The following is a 21428-nucleotide window of genomic DNA, read 5'->3' as shown; positions in this document are numbered from 1 at the left end:
AGTACAGTAACTATTTGTACAATTACTACAATATAGCGTAAAGGTAAACAAACTTTTTATTCTCATTTCTCGGTAAAGAACAAAAGAATCTCACCGAAATTGACATAAATAACATTTATACGTCAATGTAATTTTGATTTACGTTTTTAATTTTATTTATTATGTTTTCTCTACCATGTAGAAATATAAGAAGGAAGCTACCTCCTAAACAGTATTTAACATTTGTGAGGTGTTACGAAATACCGAAACACTTGGTGAAAGTGGCCACCGATCCCGACCCTAGCTTCTACAGGATGGTGGAATACTTTTATCATTCAGCGGTGAAGGTGTGCGAGCCCGCTCTAGTGGAATATCTGAAGAAACATACCCACTTTTCAGACAAGAAGAGAACAAATCGGGTAGCCGGTATATTGAAGGTAAGTAGGTACAAAATTTGTTTTGGTCATTCGAAAAGGACGGATGAAAGAGATTTATTAAGCACGGATGAATGGAGACGTCGATAGGGACCACCCTAGAAGGATGTATGTTGACTAAATAGGCGACGTGCTGAAGAAGGGTCAAATTAAAAGAACACGTAACCGGCGAACGTATATGAATGGATTGATGAATGTGGAGGAAGCGAAAGAGGTCTGTTTGAATCGAGGCACTTGGCGTTCCATTGTTTTTACTTACCCCAATGAGAGATAGGCGTGATAAATATGTATGTATGTATGTAAATATTATTAAATTGTATTGGATCGCGGTAGAAAAGAGACATACGATATCTAGAGTGAGACATATACATTAATTAGTACATATAATAATACCATAATGGTCGAAGTAGATATTTAATGTGTTTTTTTTAATGGATGATAATGAAATGGTAACCCCGCCTGCGCTAACGGTATACGCCAGCGGGGCACCAGTGAAGGATAATAAGTGAGAATGAAAAGGCAGGTCAATTAGCTCATCGTGATGAATCCACCTGGAATTCAGCACGATGGTTATCAGGGGGGAGGGGACACGTGGAGGTGGACCTGACAGGGTATATTACCAGCAATGGGACTGTTAATCCACATTGCCAACAATCCTTTCCTCCCAATATTTAATGTATAGGTATATATTTAATTGAACATACATACTAATCACTGTATATACTATATATACATATATGACAGTGGGAGGCCATTATTAGTGTTGATATAATTGATTGAAATTGTACAATTTTATTCATATAAATGGCCGTATGGTCCCAGTATAGACTAGGCCACACCTTTCTTTCCCGTGGGTGTCGTAAGAGGGGACTAAGGGAAATTAAAAATCGAGGGATGGGCTGCAGCGTCCTTCTTAGAATATCACCAAAGCCTAACTGCGGTTGCTAATCCGCCTGTCAAGCGTGGCAAGTAACACAAACCCTGGTAAAATCCCCCTTTTGGGGAGAAACTTACGTTCAGCAGTGGACAGTAGACGGCTGATATCTTTCTTCTTTATTGTTGACAAGTGTCTGACATTATTGATGTATTTTATTTTATATAACTTTTCGAATTTTAATGACTTATTTAACATTTATTCTTTTTAAGTTTCAATATTTGCATGTCTAATTATGGCGAAATATGAGGACTTATACTTATTGTAACATCTATACACTTACCATGTTTCTTGTAAATAAATAAATAAATAAGTAATATGATGATGATGATTGATGTAATACATTCTTAGGTTATGGGTTCGTGCAACAGTTCCCTCCAGTTCGAGTTTCCGCTGCAGAGGAAGAGTGGTGAATACGAGATTATACACGGCTACCGCTCACAGCACAGCGTGCACCGACTGCCCTGCAAAGGAGGTTAATTGCCCATTCACTACTTCCTATGCCACTGTATTAGGTTGTCTGGAAGAAATCTCTTTCAGAGATCATTTACAATTCGCCATCACTTATTTTGTTACCAGAGGGAGACTTTGTACAAAATTCGTTTGCTTGAGCACCTCTGTCCCATTCGTGTTTCAACCGTAAAGCAGTTGTGTTTGCATGGCTGTGTTTCCGTTTGAAGGGTGGGATATGGCGTGAATTTACTGGGTACAGAGGAACAACATCTGAGTCCTCAGGAATGGGAAAGAGAAAAAGCAATGAGAAAATCCGTAGCCGTGTGTGCCCCGGCATAGAATGGGCCGCTATTCCTTTCTTGTGGGTGGCGTAATAGACGACTAAGGGAGGGCGAGGGATGGGTAGCAGTATCCCTCCTAACCAAAAGCCTAACTGCGGTTGACAGTTCGCCTGCCAAGCGTGGCAAACACTAGCAAAACTCCCTGTATAGGGAAGGCATATGTTCAGCAACGTGGTTCCCCCTAGAAACAATCGTGACTGATTTATTGTTAGATTTCTCACGGTGGGCTAACTGATCTGCTTCTTCCTCACCTATCATTCTGTACTGGTGCCCCGCCGGTGTATACCGATAGTGCGGGTGGGGTACCATTCCATTATCATCTATTAGAAAAAAAAAACAAACTATATAATACCTAATAATAATCATCCGAAACATATGCTACCGTGTTATGTTACAATTGCTTCATTAAAACCCAAATAATACCACTCTTTGGAATCAACTTCCAGCAGCAGTATTTCCGAACCGATACGACAACATAACCTTCAAGAAAAGAGCATATTCCTTTTTAAAAGGCCGGCAACACACCTGCAAGGCCTTTAGTGTTGTAGGTGACCATGAGCGGCGGTAGTCACTTACCACCAGGTGAGCCGCATGCTCGTTTGCCCCCTGTGTTGTAAAAAAAATCTATTAAAAAAAAACTATATAATAATAATCATCCGAAACATATACTACTATGTTATGTTACCATTGCTTTATTAAAGTCCGAATAATACAGCTACCATATAGTACCAACCAAATAAAAATAAGTCACATTGCAGGAATTAGGTTCTCGGACGAAGTCGATCTGGGGGAGGTCAAAGCGCTGGCCGCACTTATGACTTACAAATGCGCCTGCTCCAATATACCGTTTGGAGGTGCTAAAGGAGGTAAATTATAATAACATGCACTAATAAATAATTATTAATTCTGAAAATAAAATCTGACAGACGTCTGTGCCTTATTTGCGAGTATATTGTGACTCGTAAAGTAAAAGAGCAGTACAAAAATGACTATCGTAAATTATTAATACCAGTTAAAGAAAAAGTCAAAATGATCATATCATTTATAGTAGAATATTTATTCAATTTGCATTTACCTAAGTATTTTTAAACGGGGGGGGGGGGGAATGGATTGTTAGTAATGGAGACCCCATCGCTAGCAATATACCCAGCCAGGTCGACCTCCTCGCGGTTCTGTCTGGAAACTATCATGGTTAATACCTGATGAATTCATCATGATGGGCTAACTGGTCTGTTTTCTATCTCATCTATCACTTTTCACTGATGCTCCGCCAGCGTATCCTGTTAGCGCAGGCGGAGTTACAATACCAATTTCACCCATCAAAAAAAAAAAGTATTTTTAAACTTCGCGCTACCTTCTTGTGGTTATTATTATTGTACTTGAGCTTAACTTTCTGTTATGATCGCGCATTGTGTTCTGTAAATAAATTATGTGCACTCTAAATTCACCGCCATATCCCACCTTTCAAACCGAAACATAGCCATGCAGACAACTGCTTCAACTTCCTTCAAAAAGTACCAACGAATCGAGGTAGATGTGAATTTACATAGTTGGTCATTTGTCCAAATGTAGATAGCAATTTTGTCGTATGTTACTATTTATCAATCCAATCGTAAAGCAATTCTCTTCCAGGAGTGGCGATCGATCCGAAAAAATATACGGTAGCTGAACTACAAAGGATCACGAGGCGGTACACATTGGAGTTGGCTAAGAAAAACTATATAGGTATATTACGCTGCATTATAATAATGTAACAATCTCCTTATACACGAAATCTTTTCTGGCTGCGGAGACACCCACATTATTTATTTCAGCCGTTAACTGTCCATTGCTGAACATAAGCCTTCCCCATAAGGGGAGTTTTTTAGTAGTTGCCACGCTTGGCAGGCGGGTTGGCACCCCTGTTAGGCTTTTATAGATGTTGTAAGAGATACGCTGCTGCCCATCCCTCGCTCTCCCTTAGTCGCCTTTTACGACACCCGCGGGAAAGGAAGGAGGCACCCCTTGCTTTCCCGTGGGAGTCGTAAATTCTGTGCCTGGACCATATGGCTAGCAGGCACTACTTTCCATATTAGTCATCAATCTTCTAAAAAATATTTACATACTTATTTATTTATTTTACACTTTATTGCACCAAGTAAAAAGAGAAATAACAAATATAGTAAATATTAATGAGAAGTGATACAAAAGGCGGCCTTATCGCTGAGCAATCTCTTCCAGACAACCTTTGGGTAGAGGACATTGAGAAAAAGACAAAGGGTAGGTGGCGCACTATTATATAAATATTATCATATACAAACAAACTAATAATTTTTTTACTATACTTAAAAAAATTGAGATTGATTATCGACAGAAGCACAAGTAAAGTGCAAGGCAAGTAGTCTCGTATTTTAGTTGTGCCTCTGTCGATAATCAATCTCATTTTTTGTTATTTTTTTTATTTATGCAACTTAGAATAATGAACAAGCTGACGGCCCACTTGATGGAAAGTGGTGACCGTCGCTTATAGACATGCGAAGTATCATGGACATAACAGAGTATACTGTTTCGCCCATGATACCCCTCATGCGTTGCCATTCCTGAGGACTCAAATGTTATTCCTCTGTACCCTGTAAATTCATAGACCATAGTAGGTAAATTTAGCATATTTATTATCCACAGAATTATGTAAACATTATCAGGTGCCGGGATAGACGTGCCGGCTCCGGATGTGAACACCTCTGGCAGAGAGATGTCGTGGATAGTGGATACTTACATCAAAACTCTAGGTACCGTAAATCTAAATCTTAATAGCACAAGGGTAGAGGTAGTATGTACCACCAAACAGTATGGCTCCCTGCTCCAGTCATACAATTTCGGCCATTAGAAAAATACAATAAAATAACAAATTGGGGTGAAAGAGGGTGAAATAAAAATCGGAGAGTAAAGAAATATATCGAAAAATAATCCTTGCTAACTTGAGAGTTGGACACTCTGGACGACGTTGGATGTTGGGGGGTTTTGCTAGCGAAGTAGCTGCCACGCTTGGCAAACAGGTTAGCAACCGTTTTTAAGCTCGGGTGATGTTTTAAGACGGACGCTGTTGCCCAAGCTCTTGACCATTAAATTAAGTAATTAAAAAAGTAAGGAACTACACGGCTTTACTGTAACATCAAAGATATTGTACATTATATTGTGCAGGATACAAGGACCTGAACGCAGCGGCTTGTGTAACCGGGAAGCCGATCCACGGCGGCGGCATCCGTGGACGAGTGGAGGCGACAGGACGTGGCGTGTTCATGACCATCAGCACCTTTATACACGAACCTAAATATATGCAGATGATCAACCTTGAACCGGGATTCAAGGTCTGTTTGGCTACTGCCAATTTGAAGTCATTTAGTTAACAGCTCGGTACAAGATCAACGCAGTTTCAATGTTTGTTCACGACTTTCGTCTTTGGCTTACAATTTTCAAATAGCCTGTATGCCCTATTCCTATAGTATAGCGCATTTCCTTCGATTTCTAGGTAAGACAGTGCTGGTCTGTACGGAACTATGAAATGGATGATGCTTCTCAAATGTTCTTTGTACTATAATATAGTGATTCATTATCGCTTGTTGCTATATCCATCTTGAAAATGCATAGTACCTAATTACTTATAGTCGTATATGGATTAAACAAAATCCATGAAATTTCGTTCCAATCTGTTTTATGTGAAAGATCGGTAAAAGCATGCGATTAATTTGATGGTAAGTGATTACCACAGCCCATGCACACTAAAGATACGAGAGGAATCGCCAATACTTTATTCAGGTGGCGAAAAGTGCGCGAGGGTAATAAATTAAAGACAAATTTCAGGGCAAGACGGCCATAATCCAAGGGTTCGGTAATGTCGGCAGCTACGCGGCGATGTACCTGGAGCAGCACGGAGTTAAGATCATTGGGGTTTTGGAATACGACTGCAACCTCGCCAACAGTGACGGGATCAAGGCGAAGGTTTGACAAGTTGCCACTGACACTTCAATATTGGAAAGAACCGGTCTATCTTGTGCCCCTTGATAAGTAGCTAACGAATCAACTAATAATATAGGATCAGTAAGCACTCGCATGAAAAAAAATAAGACGCTATGTCGTTATCTCTTTCTATCTCATAGACGTGCTAGCGATAACGATTCTGTCGATAGATTCATTTGCCACTATTCATCATCGACTTGAAAAACCTGAGTTTGAGGTTCTAACTTTAAATAGCACAGTGCGCTTTATATATATATATATATATATATATATATATATATATATATATATATATATATATATATATATATATATATCTTACGGAAGACTAGCGTCGGTGAGTGGTAAGGACTCCCGCAACATGCTGAGTACTAGAATTTGTTTTTATTGTTAGCTTTTATATTGTCTTATCAATTATTGTCTAAATCAATTATTTTTCTTTCTTTTCAAATTACCAGGAACTTCACAATTACAAAATGAACAACAAAGGCAGCGCTAAGGGATTTACAGGCGCTAGGGAAGTCGGCCCGGAAATTATATTCGAAAAATGCGATATCCTGATTGTGGCTGCCAAGGAGAAGACCATCACCGTAGACGTTGCTAAGAAGTTAAATTGTAAGGTAGCTCCTTTCATCTTCTTTTTGGCCACGACTTTCGCGTGATCGGGGTACGATGATTGACTGGGATAAATGTCTACATTCTAAATAATAGTTAAATACTAAAATTTTATGAGGCTCAAAGAGAAAAAACAAACTTGAGTTCACGTTTATTAGCAAAGATTCTTATAATGCGCAGATTATGCTCACAAGAAGAGTAGTTTTTATTATGACAAAATAAACCCATATCGAAGTAAACCCTATTAAAATAAGCATAGAATTGAGACTCAGAATATTGTTTTCCACTATTAAGAAATCGTCCAAAAACTGATTTAAATTAAAACCATTTTTTTTTATGCAATTTAGAATGGCAGACAAGCTGACGACCAACCTGATGGAAAGCGGTAACCGTCGCCTATAGACATGAGCAGTACCATGGACATAACAGAGTATACTGTTTCGCCCATAATAACCCCTTATACGTTGCCATTCCTGAGAACTCGGGTGTTATTCCTCTGTACCTTGTAAATTCACTGCCATATCCCATCCTTCAAACCGAAACACAGCCATGGTATAGAGATGGCCAAGCAAGCGACTCTTGCATAAAGTCTCCCTCTGGTGAATTCGTTTGTTTAATGAACAACTATGGATATGGTGACGTGATCAAGTCTTCTATGAGGTTTTTGACATCTACAGATTATAGGCGAAGGTGCGAACGGGCCGACGCTGCCGGCCGCCGATGTAATACTTCGTGAGAAGAAAATCCTGGTGCTGCCAGACTTGCTGGCTAATGCAGGAGGCGTCACCGTCTCCTACTTCGAATTCCTGAAGAATCTCAACCATGTCAGTTTCGGGAAACTAAGCATCAAGTTCTGGAGAGATTCCAATACAGCCCTATTAGGTAATTACTAGCTAGGTGAGTGAGTATCTTTGAGCGATTATGGAGTAAGTGTAAGTGTCACATTTTCAACAAGTTCACCCCAGAATAGGAACAAACAAAATAAATTAAACATTATATATAGCCACCAGCCCCGTGGTAACGTTTACAGTTTACGAAAGCCAAAAATATTTAAAAAAATTATGTATAATCTTAATTAACCTTCATTTTGACATATAACCATTAGTGGTCAAACAGCCATAAATAAATATTAGTGTTGCCACTGTAGAACGAATTAAAACTTAAGTTTGCCATTTAATGAAGTACAATTAAATGGCAATAAAATTTGTCAGAAATAGTGCATTTTACTCATCTAGTGATTAAAATGCAAGAAGTGATGTTATTTAAGGACATTATTCATTATTGTTAAATAAGTAATCAGTATGCAGGTTACTGTGACAATATTAGGCTAATAACCTTAAGAAATGGATAAAACCTAGATGGTCGCGTACGGCACGGTTTCAGAGATGTTTTCGCTTAGGTTATGGAATGAGCTCCCTGTCGAGGTTTTTCCAATAGACTACAGCATGGTGTTCTCTAAAACGGGGTAAAGAGGTTTCTGCAGGATCGGTAACGCGCGCGTTATGCCCCTGGTATTGCAGGCGTTCATTGGCTACGGTAACCGCTTACCATCAGGTGGGCCATATGCTTGTTTGCCACTTCAGTGATATAAAAAAATATGGACAGAACTTTAACGATATGTCAATGAACATTATTTATTATTATTATTTCAGCCGTTAACTGTCCACTGCTGGACATAAGCCTTCCCCATAAGGGGAGTTTCGCCAGTAGTTGCTACGCTTGGCAGGCGGGTTGGCAACCGCAATTAGGCTTTTAGAGATGTTTAAAGAGGGTCCCTGCTGCTTATCCTTCGCCCTCCCTTAGTCGCCTCTTACGAGACCCAAGGGAAAGGAATTTAAATTATACAATGGACATTATAGTATGATAAAAAAAAACTTTTTCCAGATTCCGTTGAAAAATCTCTAAAGGAGGCCAACGTGGAGGCGAAGGTAGTCCCCACGGAGCTGTTCCAGACGATGATGTCCGGCGCTAGCGAGAAACACATTGTCAATTCAGGCCTCGAGTATTCAATGACGAATGCCTGTCTGGTCAGTTTACAGCGTAAAATTTAAAATCTGTTTTTTCACTCGACACAAGTTGTAAACAATCACTGCACTTTTTTTTTATTAAATTTAGTAATGAAAAAGAAAAAAATAAAGCAGATAGAAAATAATGGGAATTAGTAATAATCTTTTGATAGCGATTTTGATAATCTGTATTTTTGTGCCGATTTGAGATTATTTTACGCTGACGTCACCAAAGCGTCCCATATTCCAAATGGCGCCAAACTTCATCATCATCTTCATATCAGCCGTTAACTGTCCACTGCTGAACATAAGAATCCCCCTTGGGGGTTTTGCCAGTACTTGCCACGCTTGACAGGTGGATTGGCAACTGTAGACTTTGAAGATGTTTTAAGAGGGACGCTGCTGCCCATTCCTTGCCATCCCATCCATTAGTCGCCTTTTACGACACCCACGGGAAAGAAAGCGGTGGCCTATTCTATGCTGGTACTACATCGCATTACATTTACAAGTGTAGTAACTGCATCCTCTCGGGTTTTGCGTAATATTCGGCATCTATCGCAGTTACTTACGCATAGGTGAGGTCTTCACCATTCCCCCATCCGTATTTTTTTTTTCTTCCAGAACGTAATGAGAGCAGCCAAGGAATACAATCTAGGTCTCGATCTACGAACAGCGGCGTATATTACCGCAATAGAGAAGATATTTGTCACCTACGACGAACAGGGATTAGCTATTTAGATAGCTAGATGTTATATGTTATTTTGTTTGCAACATATTACATCATCATGTTATTAAACTTTACAACAGTCAGTAGTTTTTTTTAACCCCGCCTGCGTTAACAGGATACGCTGGCGGAGCACCAGTGAGGGATGATTGGTGAGGACGAAAAGGCAGGTCAGCTAGCCCATCGTGATGAATACACTTGGAATTCAGCACGATGGTTTCCAGGGGGGACCACGGGGAAGTCGACCTGGTTGGGTATATTGCTAGCAATGGGATTCTCAGTCTCCATTACTAACAATCCCTTCCCCCCATCATCATGTTATTAAACTTTTCTATCTAGCTTTATTAGCTATCTCTCTAGCTTTATTATTTCTTAAATTGGAATTATCTAGAAGTAATTCTAAACTGAAAAATGTTAAGGTAATTATTGTAAAATAATTTGCTACATACACTTATTTGTAGAATGTATTTAAATAAAATAAACGACAACTTTTATGATATAATAGTTTTATTTTAAAACAAATCGTAGAATTAATAATACACAACTGTATATTTTTTCTATATACAAAACTGAAATAATTAGAGTGATACAATGCAATACAATACAATGCGTGTATATTTACTATTTTTTTTTTTAATAGTGTTAGTTGCCTATGGTCCCCAAATTGATGCTTTTTAACCATTGTTTCCAATTATCCTAAAGCCTTTATTCCTTTCTGTTTGGAAGATCTATGGAGAAAACTACTTAGTCCTGGATTATGTGTAATTTGGGTGGGCATGTGTAGTTTTTAATTTATTAAAAATTTATAATATCTTTTTAGACGACCTTATAAGACTACAGTGTGCTGTGCTCCATTTATAAATAATGATATAATAGGAGCCCTATTGGATCATAATTGTGGAAGCTACACAATTTTATACATTGTGAAAATAAGGCAATTTGTGAGAAACTAAAATTACGCACATTTTTATACAACTTAGATTGGCAAACAAGCTGACGGCCCACCTGATGTAAAGTGGTAACCGTCGCCTACAAACATGAGCAGTACCATGGACATAACAGAGTATACTGTTTCGCCCATGATACCCCCCATGCGTCGTCATTCCTGAGGACTCGGATGTTATTCCTCTGTACCCGGTAAATTCACGCCATATTTCACCCTTCAAACCGAAACACAGCCATGCAAACACAACTGCTTCACGGTTAAAACACGAATGGGACAAAGGTATCCAAGCATCGACTTTTGTACAAAGTCTCCCTCTGGTAAACAGATATATATCAATATTTTACGTCAGGTCCCTTACGTAGTAGGCAGAGAGTACTAAGATGGTATTTTAACAGATATGTTTACAGGTATCTTCTAATAATTAATTTATTATTAACTAATTATCATTATCATATCAGCTTTTAACTGTCCACTGCTGAACGTAAGCCTCCCCTTGGGGGGTTTGGCAGTAATTGCCACGCTTGGTAAGCGAATTGGCAACGGATCATTAACTAATGTTTAATAATAATACACATTTCATTAATCGTACTTATCTCTCAAGTATAGAAAAGTATCTAATTAATTATACAAAACTAATGAGAGACTCGTGCTTATATATCAAGTGAGCCTCATCAAATTTGTTTCAGTAATTTTCGATATGATTACAGGGTATATACAAGCTATTTCTCTACACTTTTCATGATTAGCAAATATAGTTGGCATGCCTTTTTATTTAATTTAATTATTTAAGAATTGCACATTTTAAAAGGCAATAATATTCTGCAATTAACACGAATACATTTACTTTATTTATTTGTTTATTTTATACACTATTTATAAAGATATATCAAAATTGTTTACGCATTTGTAGGCATAGGTAATATGGGTATTGAACTGAACGTTGATGGCAGAAAAAAGTCGTCGCTCATTTCGATATCATCCATATTTTTTTTTTACAACACAGGGGGCAAACGAGCATGCGGCTCACCTGATGATAAGTGACTACCGCCGCCCATGGTCACCCACAACACCAAAGGCATTGCAGGTGTGCTGCCAGCCTTTTAAAAAGAAATGTGCTCTTTTCTTGAAGGTTATATTGTCGTATCGGTTCGGAAATACTGCTGCTGGAATTTGATTCCAAAGAGTGGTTGTGCGTGGGAGAAAGTGCCTTGAAAAACACATGTTAATAAAGTGTAAAATTCTTTGGGTACAAATACATTAGAGTGTCGTATTAACACGAAGGAAAGAGAAGAATTCATGCGCCACTTTAACTTAAATAAATTGAATGTTGGTCTTATTCAAACTATGTTAGCTGAACTTAAACCAGAAATTTTTGAACATCTGTGTAAATTATTGATGCCATTAATTCTTCTCTTTCCGCATCTAGGGAAGGTAGATAAAGTTTTGTTGGAGAAATCAGTTCAGGGTACAATAAGACTGATATACCTGAAGAAGGTAAAAGCCCTTAAAATATTTAAAAAAAAAAGAATACCGTGTGTCTAATCATACATACATATCTGTCACGCCTTTCTCATTAGGGTGGGCAGAAACAATGGAACGCCAAATGCTTCGATTCAAACAAACCTCTTGTGCTTCTTCCACATTCATCAATCTTTTCATACACGCTCGCCGGTTACGGGTACTTTTAAATTGGCCCTTCTTCAACACGCCGCCTATCCCTGTCTAATCTATCCCTGAATATTTATTCTTATAGTAAAAAATCAAACGCATCTGCATTCACTAATCGTAATAATCACTTTACCGTGCATTAGTTTTATATCCTCGCAATCTCCCTGTTACTTTTGAACCACGCCACGGTGTCCTGTATCGCGGTCTCGAATGGTGTAAACTTGAAGTCTTTGTACAACGAACGTAGCTTCTTATTCGACGCGGTTTTCTTGTACTGGCCGTCCGCTTTGGTCGTGTCGTACACTATCTGCCCCTGGTAGCCGTGTGCCTTCTTTATGGCCTCTGCCACAGCACCGATTGTCACTTCGTCCTCTTCGTTCACTGAAGTTATTAAAAAGTTATTTAAGAAGCCACGTGTGCCCCACGATATAAATATTTATGTTCAAAAATTAATTCATTCATGTTCAAAAATTTCAAAAATTCTTAATTGAGAGGCAAAAGTTAGACATTCCTGCAAGTTACCTCCATGTTCCATTTGTCTGTTAGTGAACTGTCATATTTGTCTGTTTACTGTATATTAATCTATTTTTTTTTATTGTACGGATAATCTGGTAGTATTGTTTTATTGTTACCCTATTCCCTTTGGCCGCAACAGAATATCAGTGCTTTGCTCTTTTGAGTGCGAAGCAATAAACTGAGTTGTGGCCATTTTGTATTATTGTGTATATGGCACACTCACAAACGAAAATTGCATTTGGTTTTGTGTATTTTTTTTGTCATTTATGTTATCTCGCTTTTTTTTTGTGTATGTATGTTGTAATTTGTGTGCTGTAAGTAAGTAATGCAAATAAATTATTTGTCTATCTATCTATGTTTATGTATTATTGTATACAGATGTGTATGTATTATGATTTTAATTATATGCGTTACTCTGTATATATGTCAACATATTTATTATTTCTTAATAGAAACAACTATACTGTTTCCTCCTATTATTGTACGCACACTGCCCGCTGGTAATTAATGCTCCTTTCCACTCAGGGTTTGCTGGAAGAGAACTCTTACAGAGTTAAGCTCGCCTGTTGTACATCTTTATTTTATATATATTGTATGTTTGTATTCTTTTGTGTACTATAAAGAATAAATAAGTAAATAAAAATAGACCATTCCTCTCTTTCCTTCCCCGTGGCTGTCATAAGAAGCGACTAAGGGAGGGCGAGGGATAGACAGCAGCGTCTTTTTAAAACATCTCTAAAAGCCTAACTACGGTGGGGGGAGGGATTACTAATAATGGAGACTAAGAGCCCCATTGCTAGCAATATACTCAACCAGGTCTACCTCTACGTGGTCCCCTCTAGATACCATTGTATTGAATTCCAAGTGTATTCATCAGAATGGGCTAACTGACCTGTCTTTTCATCTTCACCTATCATCACTCACTGGCGGGGCACCATTATTTTATATTAGTACTATTCAATCATCAACCCATTAAAAAAAAGCCTAACTACGATTTCTAACCCGCCTGCTAGGCGTGGCGTCTACTGGCGAAACTCCCCTTATGGGGAAGGCTTATGTCCAGCAGTGGACAGTTAACGGCTGAAATAATATCATATAAGCAATGTCATAGTTTTTTATACAACTTAGAATGGCAAACAATCCGACTGCTCACTTGATGGAAAGTGGTAACCGTCGCCTATAGACGTGAGCAGTACCATGGACATAACAGAGTATACTCTACAGCAGACGCGGAGGGGGGGGGGGGGGTTACTATTCCATTTTCGTTCATTAAAAATACCCTGCCTTCATCCTTCACCAACGCCCTGCGTAAGTACGCAGCGTGTACCGATATTAAAGGTGGAGTTACTATTCCGTTATTATCAAATATTACTCCTTATGTACCTGATAATATAATTGGTTCAATGCTCTCATAATGTCTGAGCACCCAGATGAACAGCCTCGCGAGGTCCAGGGAGTATATGAACTGCCGAAGTGGTTTCCCACTGCCCATCACTGTGAATGTGGGCTCACCTGGAGATATAGAAAATTCTGTTACAGCAGACACTTTGTATAAGTAGAAAAAATATTCATGAGATATTCATGGGACTCGTATACGGATTTAAATACATATTGTATTTTGCGAGTTAATTCACCATAGACTTATACCATAGACCATAGTCCCATTGCTAACAATATACCTTATCAGATCGACCTCCACGTGGTCCCCCCCGGAAACCATCGTACTGATGGGCTAACTGGCCTGCCTTTTCATTCTAACCTGTCCTCCTTCACTGATACCCTGCCAGTGTATACTGTTAACACGTTGGGCCTGGGAACCGTTAACGAACTTTCCGTGTGGCCAGCGTCGGTCCTTGGGGACCGGCACTAGAATTTCCCGTGTGGCCAGCGTAATATACACCTAAAAAACGTCCAAAATAGCGCGACAAAGAATTCCTTATCTCATTAGTACTAAAGTAATCTCTTGGCGATAGCATACAACATTGTATCTTTCGCCGGCTGCCGGCTGCCGGCTGAACGGAAAGGACAGCAAATTCGGCGCCGGGCTCAACGTGTTAATAGTTAAAACGGGTTTGTAGGATTTTTTAGTTTTTAAAAATAAGACGGTAAATAAATATGTATCTTATTTCTTATTTATATGTGTAATGAAATTGTAACTATTCATGTCTGTACATGAAAAACGGTAAAGTCGCTTTTAAACACAGGGTGAAAAATTTACATTAACAATATTTTTTTGTATGAAAAATTTTACGATATTTGGGACTCGATAATCTATCATTTTCGTAACGTATATGTGTAACATACAAATATCCCCTTAAAGGAAATGCAGATAATTTGGTAACATTTTATATATATATACTAGCTGACCCCGTAAACGTTGTTTTACCACTTATTGCGAAATATAAAAATCGCGATTAAAATACGGTGGTTGATCGTAAAACGATGAAAATTTAAAGTTGTGTGTATTTTTCAATGCAAAATTATAATAAAAAAAAAAAAAAATAAAATAAAGAAAAAATTGTCAAAAAAATAAAAAATATATTTTGGGGTGGGTCACCCTTATCATTGAGTGGTATGAAAAATAGATGTTGGCCGATTCCCAGACCTACCCGATATGCACACAAAATTTCATAAATATCGGTAAAGCCGTTTCGGACGAGTTTGGTAACAAACACCGTGACACGAGAATTTTTTATATTAGAGATAAAGTATATAAATATAATAATATATAGTTTGGAACTAGATGGCGTTGCTAGGACGTTTATTTTACGATTAATTTAGGACTATAAATTTATCAAAACCTTTCTGCATAGCGTCGTCCATTCTTCTAATCAGCGCGGGTATCACGTGGCTCGAGACCAGACTGAAGTTGTCGTGTGGACCGAACACGTTGCATGGTATTACTGATGTGAACATGCTACCGTGTTGCTCATGATAACCCCTGGAACAATAGCCTTAGTTTATAGAATCACTAGTATTTGCCCGCGACTTTGTCTACGTGACCAGGATATACTGATTGGACGGTAATAAAAAATTTTTTTTATTTGTTCGATTCAATAAGCACCGCCTACTTATTTCTCTGTTTTCCCAATGGTTGACTTAATTGTTTTATATAGTAATATTTTATGTATTTATTTATGTATGTATATATTATATGAATTTATCAAGTATTGCTTTATTTTTCCTCTATTCAATAATGCACCACCTACGTATTTGTCGGTTCGCCCAATGGTTGACTGGTAGAGAAAACCGTCTGGTGTTAAGTTCGCCATATGTACATAGTTTTACTATGCATTACACAGTTTAAATAACTAAAAAAAAAAGGTAATGCCTCGCGATAGGGAATCGTAAATACTAAATGCATACTAAATTTCATGTCCATAGACTTCAAAAAGGAGTATTTCAATTCGGTTGTACTTTTTTATGTTTGTTAAACAGTTGTAAACCGATTTAGATAATTCTTTTTTATCTGAAAGAATATACTTATAGATTGGTCTCAAGGAAATTTAATCAAAATCGGTTCAGTACTTTAGTATTTTAATCGGAAATAACTGGTTTTGGCATATCTGAAGCAGGTTTCTTTTTTGTGGCAAACACATCTTAATTATATAATTAAGATACATATTCAACAATATTTTTGCCATTTATAATACAGATACAGCGGAATAACACCTGAGTCCTCAGGAATGGCAACGCATGCGGGGTATCATGGGCGAAACAGTATACTCTGTTATGTCCATGGTACTGCTCATGTCTATAGGCGACGGTTACCACTTTCCATCAGGTGGGCCGTCATCTTGTTTTCCATTCTAAGTTGTATAAAAAAAAATATTAAATAGGCAAATTAATACACAGAGAAGACAGACAGATGTACTGTAAATCTTTGTTTATAATATTTAGAGACAATGTACTTCTGAATAAGACTATACAAGATTCGCATGGCTAGTATGTGATCACTAGAAATATTTATCTCTAAACCTGTTCTTACTAGAAAATAAATATTAATTACTTGTTTTATTTCATTCAAATTCACATCGTTTTTGATACAACAGACAATTAAATCGTCATTTTTTATAAATCTACTACAGAGTTCGAAATGTTATCTGTTGAGAAGAGCCCGCAAGAAACTCAACAGTTACTCTTTTAAGTCTCTGTTAACATTATAAGTATTTATTTAAATATCTCTCTTTTCATTTAAGAGTTTCCTCTTGTCGGTGCAACTAATTCATGCAGCTTCTCCCAGCCAGCTCTATCCCAGGCCATATCCTTGACCTTCCTATACGGCATGACATCTAGTGTTTCTTTTATTTGTCCCATGTAGTTATTCCATGGTTTTCCTCTTTTTTAAATATATTTCATTTAAATATACTATGGTTTTAGTCGATCATGCATATTTGCACCATACAAGTAACACATACCTGTTAAGAACATCAATCATTCTTTTGGCGTAACTGTAACCATAGTTTGAAGTGTGAGGTGGACCGTTGTGTACCTGAAATAACAAGATTTTTAACCAAAATTTTTATTTCAAAACAAATATCATTATATACATGATTTATAAACAAAATAACATTACAAAAGAAATAACATAAATAGTACATTACTGCAGCGGCCAGCAACTGAGGCATTGATCGACGAACGTGCAAATGTGGGCCGAGGCGTAGCCGAGGCACACATACGTGAGTACATCAATGCCTAGTTGTGGTCAAGGCTTGTATAGTAATTTTCTCAAACAATGCGCGGAAATCAAAAACACAATTTTACTTTTTAAATTCAATGACGAATAACAAACAATATTAATTTTTCACGCGCCATGATGTTCGTTTGTTTTTTTCAATAAACAGCTTTATATTTGCAAGCCAGTTCGAAATTTAAATAAAACCTTTTATTAGTTACCTCCTCGGTAGCCATGTTCCGAAGTAAAAGGTCATTCCATTTTTAAATTACAAGACAGATATAAGTTTACATAGTAATTTATCTGGCCGCAAAACACGACATATATGCATTTTCATACAACTTTTGCCGGCCGCTGCCCGCATGTATCTGGACAGTACGGCAATTTTGATTTATCTCGAAGAAGATTGTCAAAATAATGCTCACATTTCCAAGCATGTTTGAGAAAAATATATATATTTATTCATGTCTGTACAAGCGTTTTCTAAGCAATATAACAATGTTTATCAAACTTTTTAATTGCGCGACCACTTAATTCTCTGCTGTTCCTAATCTGATCGTATTTTATTATACATATAACAAATATCAAATCCGTACATTTTTTACAGTTATTTATTGGTTAAATACTAATCCATAATGCAAAACGCCTCCATGGAAAAGGTAGACAAGTACGGTATTTTTTTATAGTGGATGATAATAGAATGGTAGCCGCCTCTGCACTAACGATATACGCTGGCGGGGCACCAGTGAGGGATGATAGGTGAGGATAAAATGACAGGTCAGCTCGCCCATTTGGATGAATGCACCTGGAATTCAGTATGATGGTTTCCAGGAGGGACTATGTGGAGGTCGACCTGACAAGGTATATTGCTAGCAATGGGACTGATAATCCACATTACTAACAATCCCTTCCTCTCTACCACGGGGAGGTCCACACAATGGAGTTATGGAGAAATTACCACCACATTGGTGGTTATTTCTCTATAACTCCATTGACTTCGACTGGTAGTTACTAACAATCTCTTCCTCCCAGGCAAGTTCGGTTAGGTAGGCTAACATAAATTTTGTTATTTTTTGTTAGCCTACCTACCATATAAATCCTTTAATAAATATATTCTTAATAAAAATATGTTTTTAATTGTTGTCTTACGGCTTCACAAGCTTCCGCAACCCTCTTGTAAAGGCTTGAGGACTCCCTATGGAGTCGCAACCACACTTTGAAAAACACTTCAGTGTATGATGGTAAATAATGTAAATAAAAAAATTTAACACTACTCACCATGGTTTCATCTATGGGGTACGTGGTTTTATCAGGAAAGATGCATGTGGACAAACATGAGACTACTTTTTTCACACCATGTTTGTGGCTTGCTTCTAGAACATTGTCATTTATCGCCATGTTTTCCCTCTGAAAGCAATTTAGGCTATATTTATTGTTAGAAAGGATTAGGATTCCTTACTAAAACTTTAGTAACATAACTCAAGGTGTAAAGAAAATCATCGCATGCACTGTTGAAACTATTGGTCATAGAACAAAAGCATGTTCTACAATATTGAAGAAAATATCAAACTACAAAAAAATTCGCGATACTATATGTCCAACTATTATCGTTATGTTACAATAACCACTTTTTAAAATGTTGTAAAAATGTCTTTCCTTGCGAAGCCGGGACGGGCCACTAGTTTCATTATATACTAAGAAAGAAAGCTTTATTAATAACTGCACTTACAAAATAATTAACTCAATAATATTAATTTAAGCCTGTGAAGTGAATTAAATGTAAGTGAATACTGATAAAATTTTGGTTCACCTATATTTTCTTTAGTATAAGAATTATTTACTTTTTTTTATTTCACACTTCATTGCGTAAATTATAAAAAAAAAATACAGTAAATTTTATTGTGAAAAGAATGAAAACCCTTTATACAAAGGATAGCCTTATTACTTATGAACCAAATGCAGAGTAATATCTTAAAGTCTCCAAGGTTAGTAATCAAACAATATATTTCCAATAAAAATATTATAAAACCTGTATCAGAATACTAACAAAGAAGTCCAAGTTATGTGCCATATTGTGGAATAGTCCTCCCACCATTGCAGCTAGGTGTATTACATGTGTTGGCTGATACTTGTCAAACAATGCTTCCGTTTGTTGTTTATTCCTGAAAGGAAGTTAAAATTAACATTAGTTTCAAGGATAAAACTCTTATCTGCCCCAGTTGGATTAATTTATATATACTAATGGTCATCCAGTGGTCAAAATTCGACCATAACATATATTGTAATAAATGAATTTATTATGGTTATGTTTCACATTTAGTAAGACTATAGACAAATAATATTTTACAGACAAACAATATTAATCTATTCTCAATTTGACTACAGACTTTAACAATAAATAAAAGAGTATATATGTGTGTGTGTGTGTGTGAAATATATGGTAGAGTGTACAATGTTTTTTTTTATTGATTTAAATGTATTTTTTAAGCTTGATTAAAAAAATTATATTAGCATTCTACACTCCTCTATATAAACTATAAGTGTGCAACTTTTCATACTCCTCTATCCATTTTTATCAAACTTTCAACCCCCATTTTGAACTGCTAAGGGCTTAAAATAGGGATTGAAAGTTTGTATAAAACTTCATTAGGTCTTTCTGAGCTAACTTAAACTTGTGAATAGTTGGTTTAGGTTCTTGCTTCAAAACAAAAATTAATATATTTTATTGTTAGTATGGAAGTGTAATTTTTAATTTAAGCTAGAAATACAAAACTTTAGTTTTAAACTTCTGATTAGAAATAAATATTATTCAGCATTTTGAAAGTTTCTCCCCTAATGGAGTGAAATGGGAAATGAAAATTTGTAATGAAATACTGTTATTTATTAAGCTTCTAACTTTTAACATTTTCTAACGTTTGTAAAAACAAACTGTTGATTAAATGAAGTATTTTTCAGCAGTTTTTGTATATTGTACCTCTAAGGGTGTGAGATAGATGATTTGATTTAGGTCAAAATATATATGTAAATTTGTTAATTTTAAGTCAAGAAGATGAACTTTTAATTTTATCTCTTGTATTACTTTCTCAATTTGAAAGACAGTGACAAAATACTCTACCAAGTAAAATAGGTTTGTATGATATTTCAATTTTCGTGAATAACAAGGTCTTTAGCTAAGAAATAGTGTTTTATCATTTTTGAAAACCAACACCACACAAGAGTGTGCCATGGGCAAAAGCTATTTTGTTAAATATTTCATGGACATATCCCTTTGAAATTTATATAAAGGAAAAGCTGCTTGTAAATTCACTTTTCATTTATTTAATTGCCTACAATATTAAAATGGTAACAAAAACAATGAATATACAATAAAATTTAAATAAATAAATACAAAAAAGAAAATAAAAATCATATAAAATTACTTACAGACACAAATATTTTAAAAACCAAATACAATACAAACTTGCAAATCTTAGTCAAGTGGTAACTGCTGCTACAAAATCAAGCAGTCAAAAGTTAAAATTTAAGATTCCATAAAAATAGTAACAAACCTCAAATCACCATCTTTTGAACCACAGAAAATCCAACTTTCATTCAAAGACCCTTCAATTCTCTGTAGTTTTTCCTCTTCCACAATAGATTTGATTGCTTGTCCAACTAGACCCGAGCCTCCCGTTACTAATATTACATTCCTGTCGTTACTCATCTGAAATTAACAATTTTAAATTTATAATGTTTGTCATAAAGACTATTTTTAATTCCGAATCACGTGAACAAAAACGTGAAACAATTATTATCTTCTGTAGTTATAAGCACCTTGATTTCAAACTTAGGCTCTGACAATCGTGACAATTATTATTGTTTGGAATATTGCTTTTTTTTATATGAGAAATCAAAGTTCAGTTTAACCGGCACTGAAATTAAGACTACTTTCAGAAATTCTGAAAAAACGAATGAAATGAAATAAATAACACGAACACATAAAAACGACAGCGAACAAATTTAGTTGTTGTGACATTAAATTGACATTGATAGAACAAGACTGACATTGACAAAAAAACCAATGACGATTATACTTTTTTCAAAATTTTATGATTTCGGAAATTAAGATATAGTTATTATTTTTAATCTATTACTTTGTAAT

The 21428-nt window shown here is 36.4% G+C and overlaps 3 protein-coding genes across 3 annotated transcripts in view; 1 reads left to right on the top strand and 2 right to left on the bottom strand.

Annotated features, from left to right (window-relative positions):
- The window catches only part of LOC113519099 (uncharacterized), a 77924-nt gene that overhangs the window by 11382 nt on the left and 45114 nt on the right, over nt 1-21428 (bottom strand). The window lies entirely within an intron of this gene.
- LOC113518811 (glutamate dehydrogenase, mitochondrial-like) lies at nt 162-9982 on the top strand. The gene is made up of 11 exons (XM_026903807.3): nt 162-416; nt 1699-1822; nt 2900-3007; nt 3774-3866; nt 4823-4909; nt 5322-5488; nt 5982-6119; nt 6596-6757; nt 7430-7634; nt 8637-8779; nt 9380-9982. The coding sequence occupies exons 1-11, from the start codon at nt 162-164 to the stop codon at nt 9494-9496; spliced, it is 1599 nt and encodes a 532-aa protein (XP_026759608.3). The 3' UTR covers nt 9497-9982.
- LOC113518863 (GDP-L-fucose synthase) lies at nt 12203-21304 on the bottom strand. The gene is made up of 8 exons (XM_026903884.3): nt 21101-21304; nt 20836-20990; nt 19335-19449; nt 18566-18694; nt 17031-17104; nt 15414-15553; nt 13996-14124; nt 12203-12477 (listed from the first exon to the last, which is right to left on the bottom strand). Exons 2-8 carry the CDS (start codon nt 20988-20990, stop codon nt 12242-12244), a joined length of 978 nt encoding a protein of 325 aa, XP_026759685.2. The 5' UTR covers nt 21101-21304; the 3' UTR covers nt 12203-12241.

Source organism: Galleria mellonella, unplaced genomic scaffold (assembly GCF_026898425.1).
Source record: "Galleria mellonella isolate WM207_F2 unplaced genomic scaffold, CSIRO_AGI_GalMel_v1 utg44, whole genome shotgun sequence".
Classification (NCBI taxonomy): Eukaryota; Metazoa; Arthropoda; class Insecta; order Lepidoptera; family Pyralidae; genus Galleria; species Galleria mellonella.
This window is presented reverse-complemented; position numbering and strand designations above follow the sequence as displayed.

Coding starts and splice junctions, on each gene's coding strand:
- LOC113518811 (XM_026903807.3), top strand. CDS start 162: ATGTTTTCTCTACCATGTAGAAATATAAGAAGGAAGCTACCTCCTAAA. Junction 1,823..2,899: donor CCGACTGCCCTGCAAAGGAG/GTTAATTGCCCA, acceptor GTCACATTGCAG/GAATTAGGTTCTCGGACGAA. Junction 8,780..9,379: donor CAATGACGAATGCCTGTCTG/GTCAGTTTACAG, acceptor TTTTTCTTCCAG/AACGTAATGAGAGCAGCCAA.
- LOC113518863 (XM_026903884.3), bottom strand. CDS start 20,990: ATGAGTAACGACAGGAATGTAATATTAGTAACGGGAGGCTCGGGTCTA. Junction 18,695..19,334: donor CACATAACTTGGACTTCTTT/GTTAGTATTCTG, acceptor AATTGCTTTCAG/AGGGAAAACATGGCGATAAA. Junction 15,554..17,030: donor ATGATTGATGTTCTTAACAG/GTATGTGTTACT, acceptor CTATTGTTCCAG/GGGTTATCATGAGCAACACG.